Genomic DNA, 13,211 nt, shown 5'->3' with positions numbered 1-13,211 from the left:
AACAGTGAAAAATTCAACACAGGCCTGGGGTACATCAGAAAGGCAGGCTTCAGGGAAGAATTTCAAATGCTGCGGTATTCCCACCTAGGAAGGGTCATTATTATTTACACTCCTCACTGAAAGGTGGCAGAAACAGAATATTATCAGATCATTGTCCTGCTGACTGCCTTCTGTGACAGAATCCACCAAGCAAGATGACCTCAACTTGAATATTCTCTGTACTTCTAAAGGCCTTACCCATCCCTATCTCTAAGCCCTCCTTTAACCCTACAACCCTTGCAGATCTCAGCAGTCTCCAATTTTGGCCTCTGGTGCATACCTCAGCTTTCATTCCGACACTATTGGTGTCAATGCCTGCATCAGGAATTCCGTCTCTAAATCTCTCTGCCTCTCACTCTAAGGATGTTTGATAAAACCTCCATCACTGACGAGTAAAGGTGGCAGACTACGGAGGTGTGTCTTTGGAGATGGAGAGGTATGGTTGAACTGACTGCAGTGTTTTGCAGAATGAGAATTCGCAAGTTTGTGAGGGACAGACCCTTTCCTCTCATAGCTGAGTGCGATACTGCAGGCCGAGGTTTTGGGAAAGTAAACACGACCAGCCAGAGGCTTTTACATACAAAGGCATGTGGCATTTGCAATGTGCCGTGTGTTGAATGTGCGAAACAGAAATCAACTTTAACTTGGAAGAGCTGTTAGCAGTTAAAAAGAGACAGCTTTCAGAGCAAACACTTGATGGGGCAGCCTCAGTTTACAGCTGACTGCTGTCAGGTTCCAGAGCCCAATGTAACGCATGTGGAAACTGTTTTAAGCTGACCCCAACTTAGCTCGAAAGTTTTAGCATGATGCAGAATGGCATTGGGCAGGCTAACAGTGAGTGTAGTGTCAGGAAGCAGCTATGCTGTTTGTTCAAATCAGACACTCGGAGTGATTCTGCCACTGAGAGGTATCTTCTCATCAACCTGTTCAGATCTGTTATGACAAACCTGCTGGAACAATGGGAACCCAGGCAACCTGGCTCAGAGATAGGGGCACACTCAGTGTGCCAGAATGTCCCTATTCTATCAGAGATAGGGGCACACTCAGTGTGCCAGAATGTCCCCATTCTATCAGAGATAGGGGCACACTCAGTGTGCCAGAATGTCCCTATTCTATCAGAGATATCCTTGGCCCACACCATATTATGTCCTCATTTGAATGGAAAACAAATAAAAATCCATCCAATAATTACATTAATAATGGCTTCAGTTGCATGGAACCTTTGCCATACTCAAATGTCCCAAGGTGCCCTTGTGTTCTGGCACCTTCCAAGTGGTGCATACTCACCATTGTGCTTTTAATGTAACAAATAGTTAGAGTGCAAGCCACTGAACTGTAGTGTGCAATTTTTATGATGTTACAATTGCTCTCTGAATGACCACTTCAGTTTACAGCCACCTTCAATTATCTGGAGATAGTAGGAACTGCAGATGCTGGAGAATCTGAGATAAAACGGCGTGCAGCTGGATGAACACAGCAGGCCAAGCAGCGTCAGAGGAGCAGAAAAGCCGATGTTTCGGGCCTAGATCCTTCTTCAGAAATGGGGGAGGGGACAGGGGTTCTGAAATAAATAGAGAGAGGGGAGGCAGATAGAAGATGCATAAAGAAGAAGATAAGTGGAGAGGAGACAACCCAGAGGTTGAAGGAACTGCAACTCATTTTCTGCTTGGGAACCCTGCAGCCCAATGGTATCAATGTGGATTTCAAAGCTTCAAAATCTCCCCCTCCCCCACTGCATCCCAAAGCCAGCCCAGCTCATCCCCGCCTCCCTACCCTGTCCTTCCTCCCACCTGAAGACCCACCCCCATCTCCGACTGACTAGCCTCATTCCAACCCCTTGACCTGTCTGTCCTCCCCGGACTGACCTATCTCCTCCCTACATCCCCACCTACACTCACCTTTACTGGCTCCATCCCTGCCTCTTTGACCTATCTGTGTCCTCTATCCATCTTCGATCTGCCTCCCCCTATCTCCCTATTTATTTTAGAAACCCCTTCCCCTCCCCCATTTCTGAAGAAGGGTCCCGACCTGAAACAACAGCCTTCCTGCTGCTCTGATGCTGCTTGGCCTGCTGTGTTCATCCAGCTCCACACTGTGTTATCTTCAGTTATCTGGTTTTGCTTTAAAGGTACAGGATAGCAATAAAACATCAAAACCAAGCTGCAGAACCCAGATTAGCTGCAGCTAAGTGAAATCACAAGCACTTGTTTTTCAAACTTTGTAGGTCTGAGGATCTTACCGGAAAAGCCATTTCACACAGCCTCTGGCTCCAGTCCTCGAATTCTGACGCCTCGACAGCAAAGATGAACAGTTTGTCAACTGTTTCCAAATGAAACGACCGGCAATCACTTGGGCAGCTCTCATTCGGGGCTTCGACAATGCGAACGCAGTCGCTGAGCTTTATGATCTTTTTGTTCTCCGTTTTCCTCGTTCCTTGCCGCTCTGTCATGCTCATGGCCTCCTTGAACTCGTAATATTCCAGGCGGGCGACAGAGCACGTGCTCTCGCCAAACAGCAAAACCCAAACCTTTTTCCATTTCTGCCAAGGAAGAGAGAGACATTTTCATTCACACCGAGCTAATTTGCTAAAATCATTACATTTCTTGGCATGCCCAGTAAGGACGTGCCGTTTTCCGAGCTATGAAGAAACAGGCTTTATTCAATGTGGACACTTTAGAATTAACTATGGCTTTTTAAAATGAACCACATGCTGCTACAAAGATAGCAGCCAAACATCAAGTGACCTTTTATGACAAGGTGTGGAGCTGGGGGAACACAGCAGGCCAGGCAGCATCAGAACAGCCTTCTTCAGAAAGGATCCAGATCTGAAACGTCAGCTTTCCTGCTCCTCTGATGTTGCCTGGCCTGCTGTGTTCATCCAGTTCCACACCTTGTAAACTCAGATTCTCCAGCATCGGCAGTTTCTACTATCTCTCAGTGACCTTTTACGATGTCTATGAGAAAAATAACTAAGGTCTCTGGAAAGTAGTTAAAATGTAAATGAAAGTGGGTCATTTCATGGCCATCCCTTGGGGAAAAAAGATTCAAAATGCCAGACCACTTGTAGAATTTACAGCTCTTATTGTCAAAGTGTTCATCAAAATTTAAATTCACCAGTAATCCCAGACTCAACCTCAGTGAATCTAAAAGGGAACAGAGTTGTGGACAAACCACAAGCAGGTGTGAGCAGCGATTATTCATTCCCCCCAGTTGTGTTGCAATCGATTTCAACTTTGAATCAGAGGTGTAGATTTTCGAGGTGTTCATCCATGTAGTTGCAGAATTGAAACTGACCTCAGTCATCATAAACTTTTGTTCTAAGAACCTGCTAGGGGTCAGTCAGTTCAGAAAGTAGCATGAGTGTTTCATGGCTAGGGAGTCGAGGAGCCTTCTGTTCAGTTTACAAGAGTAGAAAGTGATGAGGAACAAGAGGGATTATTATTTATAAAAGGGAAGGCACCTTAGCTCATTCAACCAGCCAACCCAGCCTGCATGCCGGAGATGAGCGAAGTCACATTCAGCTGCAAAGATTCAACACTTTTAGAAGCAAAAGAACTGAAAAACAAACCCATCATTCTGAGACTCTGTTCCCTGCTCCTAGGCTCTCCCATGCGGGGAAAATTCCCGTCAGCATTTCTCTGTCATAACACTTAAGGATCCAAAATGTTATGTAGTCTGAAACATACAAGTGATTTCCTGAACTGAATAGTCCCTGCTGCCAGTCACTCAGTTACAAAAAGGAATATCTGAGCATGGTTTTTCACATTAGGTTAGCACAAAGCTATACAACCCCTTTCCATGTTCAGTCAATGCCATTGGAATTATGCTTTTGCAGGTTTTAGCGAGGATTTGAGCTCGGTTTGTGGGTGACATTGTTTACTTGCTCACCCAAGCTGGCTTGTTTTTGTTCAGACGTTTTGTCACCATGCTTGGTGACATCATCAGTGTAACCTCCGATGAAGCGATGTTATTCTACTCCACTTGGAATTTGTACTGTCCGGTCCGTTATGCTGAGTACTGTCATTTTCAGTTTTAATCGGTATGGGTTTGTATCTGGGGTCCAATTCTATATGTTTATTGATTTGAAGTATGGGTGGAGAACCATGCCTCTCGGGATTCCTGTACGTGTCTATGTTTGGCTTGGGCTACTAAGGTTACTTTGTCCCGGTTAAACTGATGGCCTTCATTGTCTGAATGTACTGGTATTAAAGAGAGTTCATCATGCTGTTTTGAAACTAGCTGATGTTAGTTAGCAGCAAAACAACACGATGAACTTTCTTTACAAACATGCGCTGATGATATTACCTCGCATGGTGATGAACAAAAACAAGCCAGTAAAGATTCTGCATCGCAACTTATTTCCCACAGAGTGATCACGCTGCCATCAGTGTGCTGGTCCAGTTGAATTAACCAGCTTGAATTCCATCAACTTCATTGACTGTCCATTTCCGAGTAGCTTGACTCTTTGGGAAGCAGGCATGAGCAAGTGAAGAGAGAGAGTCTTCTTTACTCAGTGATAGGATATCACTATTAACAAGACAGCAGATTAACCCTGCTTAGGAATAACCCTTCTGTAGTAGTTTAATCAATCTCAATAATGCCTTCTAGACCGTAACTATGGCAGCTATTGCTTGGGACCTGATAAAATGTTCTATTCAGAGAATTCCAAATGTTTGCACAAGATGAAAAATGAGAAACGGCCTTGTGAATTCTTCCAAATACATCATGTTTTTACCCCCAGATTCAGAATGAATTCAGTATTCTGGACTTTTCAAATTCCACCACTTGAGCTCAATGGCGATCACTGAGAGCAAGACGTTTCATGAGACAAGTCCAAACCATCTACTTTACTGCCTTGGTCCCCCGTGTCTCTCTGTCCTTATCTGACAGTTTATTTCACATGCACTGAATGTGTTATAGGTGCTGTCGAGATTCACTGCACTGCTGCTCCCTTTTCAGGCTGAAATTCCAAGTTTCCCAGTCATTCCTAACTACTCAGACACCTTGGAATTACGTATGTGTTTTCAGTCAGGGCAGCCTCCCACACCTACACATCTCCCCTTTGTCTCAGAAACAAGAACTGGATCCAGTGCTCTCGGTGCAGTGTGACCAGAACTGGAGCCAGTGCTCTCGGTGCAGTGTGACCAGAACTGGAGCCAGTGCTCTCGGTGCAGCGTGACCAGAACTGGAGCCAGTGCTCTCGGTGCAGTGTGACCAGAAGTGATCAGAGTTCGGAATGCAGTGTGACCAAAACTTGATCCAGTGACCAAGTTGCAGACTGACTGCAACTGGGTCCAGGATTCAAAGTGATGTTTTGGTGTGGCCCGGTGGCTCAGTGGTTAGCACTGCTGCCTCACTGCGCTGGGGACCCAGGTTCGATTCCACCCTCAGGCGACTGTCAGTGTGGAGTTTGCACATTCTCCCCATGTCTGCGTGGGTTTCTCCCAGGTGCTCCGGTTTCCTCCCACAGTCCAAAGATGTGCAGGTTATGGTGGATTGGCCATGGGAAACTGTCTGTAGTTTTCAGGGATGTGTAGGCTAGTTGGGTTTGCCATGGGAAATGCAGGTTTACAGGTATAGTGTGGGTTGGATCTGGGTGGGATGCTCTTTGAGGGTTCGGTGTGGACTCGATGGGCTAAATGCCAGCTTTCATGCTGTAGGGATCCTATGAGAACTTACAAAGTTTGACCACAGCTTTGCGCTATGCGAACATTTAACTATCTCCTGACTTTGTGGATTACTGCTCTCCATAAGTTGAACACTTAGCCTTGACAAGATGTAGCGAAGGAACTCACAAATGCTCCTCTGGCACCACCTTCCAAAACTGTGACCTCTCCAACCGAGAGGGACAAGGGCAGCAGCTACATGAGAACATCATCCTCTGCCTGTTCCCTTCCAAACCACACACCATCCTGACTTGGAAATATATCGCCATTCCTGTCGCTGCGTCAGAATCTTGGAATTCCCTCCCTGAGGGAATTGTGGGTCAATCTACATTCTAAGGAGGCAGCTCACCACCACCTTTTCAAGGACAAACAGGGACAGGCAATAAATGTTGGCCAGCCATCGATACCAAAATCCCATGAAATGTATTATTTCCAATGAAATTGCTTGGGTTGCCCTGTACTCACGGGTTTGGTCTTCCAAATAGGAAGTACAGGGGAAATTGACAGAATGGTCTCCCAGTGTTCTCTGAGAGTTTCCTTCAACAGTTGGGAGGAGCAGAGGGTAGTAGACAGTGTTTGGTCATGATGAGTGTGTGTATTGAAGAGGTGATTGGTCTTCAGCTGCCTGGCATTTTTATATATCGGTCAGATGGGCATTTCTGACAGCTCTGGTGAGCAGGTGATGGAACTTCTTCTGTGAAGTGGCACGGTGTTTCCAGCGAAGCTGTGACATAGGGCATGGTCATGTCAGGAATTTTGGTTTGCAGCAGCAAGCATGAAGAGGCAGCTGATACATCTCCACACTGGGTTAAAAGTGGGGCTATATGGGGGTCCTCTCCTCTTCAGGGTTGCGTTATGTTTGGAACAGATCACAGCTTGTGCTGGAAGATTCCTCAATGCAAAGCTTGCACATTTTTAGCACAGACATGTGCCCCAATACTAACAGCCTCAGCTTTGATGTGTGAAACATGCCACCGTGAAGCATACTGTTACAATCTGCAGCCCAGGTGGAAAAGATCCACCACAACCATTATCGTCAACTGTGACATGCACCTGACCCTGAACAAGTCAAACAGCAAATGAGGTCTCCGGGCAAAAGGCACAGTACAGAAGTTCATCTTGCTCAGCTCTCAGGCACGATGGCTCGGTTGTCAGCACTACTGCCTCACAGCGTCAGGGAAATGTGTTCGATTCCACCCTTGGGCAACTGTCTGTGTGGAGTTTGCACATTCTCCCTACGTTTGCATGGGCTTCCCCTGGGGGCTCCAGTTTCCCCCCCACGGTCCAAAGGTGTGCCTGTTAGGGTGGATTGGCCGTGCCAAATTGCCCTGAGTGTCCAGGGATGGGTAGGCTTGGGATGGTTGGCCATGGGAAATGCAGGATCATAAGGACAGGGTGGGTGGGTAGGTCTGGGGGGGATGCTGTTTGGAGAGTTGGTGACGACTCGATGAGCCAAATGTTTTGCTTCTGCAATGTATGGATTCTATGATTCTAAGCCAAACTACAGACACAACATAGCCCAAGGACTCAGAGGCTGAGGGAGTTTTCCCATTGTCTTTGTCATAGGTTACATCTTCAGAGGACCTCCAGTGAAGAAAACCGTAAGCACAGAGACCCAACTATACTTTCCTGAGGAGAGGCAACACCTCCTCGGCCCTGACTCATCTATCAGGAACTGAGAGGCAACAGGCCCAGTGTCCACTCAACTTAGCTAATCCCTCAATATTATTGAGTGTTTCTGCCCTCATTTAAAGACAAGACCCTATTGCAAATACCTGTTCACTGATGCTCACTTTGGGTTCCCCAGCATCACACAGTTTCTAGCTTCATCATCACAGCTTTGGTCCAAGCCTGGACCAAAGTGCAGGGCTGAGGAGCTGCATCAAAACTGGAATCAATGAGCGTAAGGATGCAAATCTCCACTGTTTGGAATCATAACTGGTACTAAGTAAAATGGTTGTGGTTGTTGGAGGTCAGTCATCTCACCTCCAGGATGTCTCTGCAGGAGTTCCCCAGGGTAGTGTCCTTGGACCAACCATCTTCAGCTGCTTGATTAATGATTTTCCCTTCATCGGAAGGTCAGAAGTTGGGATGCTCACTGATGATGGGACTGAATTCAGCGCCATTCACAGCTCTTCCGATCTTGATGCAGTTATGTCCAAATGCAGAAAGACCTGGACAATATCCAGGCTTGGGCTGACAAGTGCCAAGTCAATCTGGTGCCACACAAGAAGCAGACAGCGATACTTTCCAACAATAGACAATCTCACCATTGTCCTTTGGCATTGAGTAGCATTATCTTTATGTTTCAAAGATCCATCCTCTCACTATCCTAGTTTTGAAGAGAAACTGAACTGGACCAGCCAAGAAAACAGCAGGACAGAGTTAGCGTTAAGTGTCCACCATCTGCAAGGTAGAGATCTTGCAGTAATGGTCTCAATTTTCCTGAACAAGCACAGGTTCAACAAAACTGAAACTAAACACTATTCCAGACAAAATAGGACATTAATTGGCACTACATCCACAACTCGAAACATTCATATCTTCCATCACTGGTGTGCATTGACAACAGTATGTACCATCTACAAGATGCATTGCAACAACTCACCAAGGTTCCTCAGCAGCACCTTCCAAATGTTTGACTTCAACCACAAGGCAGCAGATACGTGCGAACATGACAAGTTCCCCTCCATCATCCTGGGTTGGAAATATATCACCATTTCTTCAGTGTCATTGGGTCAAAATCCAAATTCCCTCCCAAAAGATACACACAGGTTGAAGAAATTTATCAGAAGCAGGGGCAACAAGAGGAGACTGTTTTCAACATGTGTGCTGTAGTGATCTGAAATGTGAGTCTAAAAGGAGATTCAATAGTGACTTTCAAAAGGGAACTGGGAAGATGATAGGAGAGGAGGTCTTGTTGAAAGGTTTTGGGATTAATCTCTATGAAATCTCTTTGAAAGAGCTGCCTTTGGGGTGATGGCTTGAATCAACTCTTGTTTCGTTTCATTCTATGTGACTCATTGCTGCATGTGTGAACCTGCTGTGCAGAAAGTGGCTGCCCAGGACAAACAGTGGGTACACATCAAAAGTGTTCACGCTGACCATGCAGCTTTTTGGGAGTTATGAAAGGTGCCACATCTAAGACTAGCACAGACTCTCAGAACTGCACCCAGTATGTTCGCTTGGCCTAGGCTTCTGGTCTGAGGCCTGAAGCCACAGCCTTTCTTGACACAGGCACAAGAATGCAGCCTACTGAGCGACAACTGACATGTTACATTCTGAAGAGATAATGGGAACTGCAGATGCTGGAGAATTCCAAGATAATAAAATGTGAGGCTGGATGAACACAGCAGGCCAAGCAGCATCTCAGGAGCACAAAAGCTGACGTTTCAGGCCTAGACCCTTCATCAGAGAGGGGGATGGGGAGAGGGAACTGGAATGAATAGGGAGAGAGGGGGAGGCGGACCGAAGATGGAGAGTAAAGAAGATAGGTGGAGAGAGTATAGGTGGGGAGGTAGGGAGGGGATAGGTCAGTCCAGGGAAGACGGACAGGTCAAGGAGGTGGGATGAGGTTAGTAGGTAGATGGGGGTGCGGCTTGGGGTGGAAGGAAGGGATGGGTGAGAGGAAGAACCGGTTAGGGAGGCAGAGACAGGTTGGACTGGTTTTGGGATGCAGTGGGTGGGGGGGGGAAGAGCTGGGCTGGTTGTGTGGTGCAGTGGGGGGAGGGGACGAACTGGGCTGGTTTAAGGATGCAGTTGGGGAAGGGGAGATTTTGAAACTGGTGAAGTCCACATTGATACCATTAGGCTGCAGGGTTCCCAGGCGGAATATGAGTTGCTGTTCCTGCAACCTTCGGGTGGCATCATTGTGGCAGTGCAGGAGGCCCATGATGAACATGTCATCTAGAGAATGGGAGGGGGGAGTGGAAATGGTTTGCGACTGGGAGGTGCAGTTGTTTGTTGCGAACTGAGCGGAGGTGTTCTGCAAAGCGGTCTCCAAGCCTCCGCTTGGTTTCCCCAATGTAGAGGAAGCCGCACCGGGTACAGTGGATGCAGTATACCACATTGGCAGATGTGCAGGTGAACCTCTGCTTAATGTGGAATGTCATCTTGGGGCCTGGGATAGGGGTGAGGGAGGAGGTTTGGGGGCAAGTGTAGCATTTCCTGCGGTTGCAGGGGAAGGTGCCAGGTGTGGTGGGGTTGGAGGGCAGTGTGGAGCGAACAAGGGAGTCACGGAGAGAGTGGTCTCTCCGGAAAGCAGACAGGAGTGGGGATGGAAAACTGTCTTGGGTGGTGGGGTCGGATTGTAAATGGCGAAAGTGTTGGAGGATGATGCGTTGTATCCGGAGGTTGGTAGGGTGGTGTGTGAGAACGAGGGGGATCCTCTTAGGGCGGTTGTGGCGGGGGCAGGGTGTGAGGGATGTGTTGCGGGAAATACGGGAGACGCGGTCAAGGGCGTTCTCAATCACTGTGGGGGGAAAGTTGCGGTCCTTAAAGAACTTGGACATCTGTGATGTGCGGGAGTGGAATGTCTTATCGTGGGAGCAGATGCGGCGGAGGCGGAGGAATTGGGAATAGGGGGTGGAATTTTTGCAGGAGGGTGAGTGGGAGGAGGTGTATTCTAGGTAGCTGTGGGAGTCAGTGGGCTTGAAATGGACATCAGTTACAAGCTGGTTGCCTGAGATGGAGACTGAGAGGTCCAGGAAGGTGAGGGATGTGCTGGAGATGGCCCAGGTGAACTGAAGGTTGGGGTGGAAGGTGTTGGTGAAGTGGATGAACTGTTCGAGCTCCTCTGGGGAGCAAGAGGCGGCGCCGATACAGTCATCAATGTACCGGAGGAAGAGGTGGGGTTTGGGGCCTGTGTAGGTGCGGAAGAGGGACTGTTCCACGTAACCTACAAAGAGGCAGGCATAGCTGGGGCCCATGCGGGTGCCCATGGCCACCCCCTTAGTCTGTAGGAAGTGGGAGGAGTCAAAAGAGAAGTTGTTGAGGGTGAGGACGAGTTCAGCTAGGCGGATGATGAAGGGTCTAGGCCCGAAACGTCAGCTTTTGTGCTCCTGAGATGCTGCTTGGCCTGCTGTGTTCATCCAGCCTCACATTTTATTATCTTGTTACATTCTGAAGTTGGTTATTTGAGTGAGATTTGAAGAGACCGATTACCATTTGTTTTCTGTTCTGATAGTTAGGTTTGTAAAAGTAAGGCCTTCTGAGATAGGGTACTGTGGTTGCCCAAGGTAGTTGCTTGCATCAGCCAATCGGCAGGGACTACTCTGCAGTTCTCCGCCCAAGTCCCCACTCACTACGAGCAAGCTCAAGCTCGGGAGAAGGAAATAAAAGGCCCCGTGCACTGACATTGTCACAATATTTCCAAGTGCTGTCACAGTTTTCACAAAAAAACTCATGGGGCGAAGTTCCACAAACAATGAGATGACAGATCAACTTCTGAGGGTTTCTTTTTGGGTGCTGCTGATTTTCATAGCTGGGACTCCAGGGGAGCTCAGCTTTCAATGCGGTTTAGTCTCATATCCACCTAGTCAACTATCTGAAACCCAAGGACACCTCCCTATCAATGGACACTCCCAGGGTGTGGGCCTGGGCTCGAGGCTTGAACCTCTTGAGTTGAGGAACTCACCAATGGGACTTAAAGTCTGAACCAGGACTGACACTGAGTCCAGCTCGCCTGTGAGGTACAAGGTGCTGAAGGTCATACTTCGCTGTTTTTTTCACAAACACACTGACAAGAGCAAATAAGATATGCCCGCCTTATTTCATTTGTTACTCCCGGTCAGACAGGGAGGTATTTTCAAAACCAGTTCACTCCCACTTCTGTTTTGCTCAACAGACATTGGAACTCAATTTTACATCAGTGTTATAAATATCCTACGAAGCTAACCACCATATGCATTTCTGTTGGACCTGTAATCAAAGTGCAAAATTCTCACCCATATAATCAAATCGCAGTGTTGGCTCTACCCTTCCTATCTTCTCCAGCTTTACAAGCCTCTATGGCCTCTGTATCCCTACCTGTACTGGCCATTTGAACATCCCTGAACTCAATCCCTCCATTATCAACCTTCACCTTCCTGTGCCCTGGGCTCTGGGGTTCCTTCCCAAACCTCTCCATCTCCCTCTCTTCCATTCACATGCTCCTTCCAAAAACAAACGCAGCTCTTCCACCAACCTTTTGGCCACCTGTCTGAATTTTCCTTTCCTTGGATCAGGATCTGATTATGACGGTGAAGTGCCTTGGCAAGTCTGATTCCACTGAACCTGCTCTGTCCAGGTATTCTGCATGGTAGAAGTGGATATTTTCTGTTGCAGTGTGTATCCATTGCAGCTGCTTGGTGCCTGTTTAGCGTGGCGATGCATCTGTTCGAGGGATGCAGAATTATACTTTACTTAGACCCCGTGGCACAGAAACACGCAGTGTATCCAGCATGGAATTCATATGCCACATCAATCTCCTCCCACCTCACTTCACCTCATCCATTTCAACAGATCCTTCAATTCCTTTCTCCAGCCAGCTTTCATCCAACTTTCCTTTCTACCAAGAACTTGGAGAAACTTTTGAGAGATGTAAGTCCGTTACCATGTCAATGCAAGACTTAGTTCTGCTTATCAAGGATTCAAATTTGTGGGATATTCATCCAGAGGCAGATCGCTGTCACTGCCACATCATTTGGAAACCAAATTTAATTCAATTCAGTGCTGTGTCTCTTGCCAATTTGAACCTCCTTAGCCAACGATGAAAAATACTTTTTTAAAATCTTGTTTACTTTGTTGAAGAATCAATCATCAGATAACAAGATTGCTAGGATTACAATAAACCTGCTCATGTAGCACCTGTCACTTCAAATAGCTCACATGTTGAATTAATGAAAAAGTACATTGATTGTTTCACAAAATCCGCTGTAGCAGTTCTAACAGTAATAAAATACAGTTACAAAACAGAAATTGTTGGAAACGCTCAGCAGGTCTAGCAGCATCTGTGGAGAGAAAGCAGAGTTAATGTTTTCAGGTCCAGTGACCCTTCCTCAGAACAGCTCTTTAGATGCTGCCAGACCTGCTGAGTCTTCGCAGAAATTTCTATTTCTGTTTCTGATTTCCAGCATCCGCAGTACTTTAGTTTTCTTTACATAAAATATAGTTCCTCTGTTTCTGACATTATTTGTTTGAAAGACAGAAATAAAATCATGGCTGTGACGTTTCAAAGCACCCTTTAATCAAGGAATTGCTTCTGAAATGTAATCATGGTTGTAATGCAAGAAATGTGCCAACCAATTTGTGCACAGCAACTTCCCAAACACATCAGGTCATAGTAACCCAAATGTGAACAGCTGGATCAAGCAGTCTGGTCCTCTGTTTACAGTTTCATGGGGGCACTGTATTGTCATTCTAAATTGTGCACAGAAAGTCTGGAGGAGTGCTTAAACAAACAAGTGTTTTAACAATTGCGTGTGAGTGTGTGTATGATTGTGTGGATGTGTGAGAGAGCGTGTACGC

The 13,211-nt window shown here is 46.9% G+C and overlaps 1 protein-coding gene across 2 annotated transcripts in view; it reads right to left on the bottom strand.

Annotated features, from left to right (window-relative positions):
* Positions 1-13,211, bottom strand: part of LOC125448041 (docking protein 2-like) — a 52,825-nt gene that overhangs the window by 36,237 nt on the left and 3,377 nt on the right. Inside the window, exons 1-2 of one of the 2 annotated variants that reach the window (XM_048522980.2) lie at positions 11,890-11,956; positions 2,279-2,578 (exon numbers count right to left, since the gene is read on the bottom strand). In XM_048522980.2, the coding sequence (XP_048378937.1) occupies positions 2,279-2,494 (216 nt within the window). In that variant the 5' untranslated portion in view covers positions 2,495-2,578; positions 11,890-11,956. Of the gene's footprint in view, positions 1-2,278; positions 2,579-11,889; positions 11,957-13,211 lie in introns of those variants that run through there. The other variant, XM_048522979.2, reaches the window with a different exon arrangement.

Source organism: Stegostoma tigrinum, chromosome 40, assembly GCF_030684315.1.
Source record: "Stegostoma tigrinum isolate sSteTig4 chromosome 40, sSteTig4.hap1, whole genome shotgun sequence".
Classification (NCBI taxonomy): Eukaryota; Metazoa; Chordata; class Chondrichthyes; order Orectolobiformes; family Stegostomatidae; genus Stegostoma; species Stegostoma tigrinum.
The sequence above is the reverse complement of the archived record's forward strand: the minus strand, read 5'-3'. Positions and strand labels throughout refer to the sequence as shown.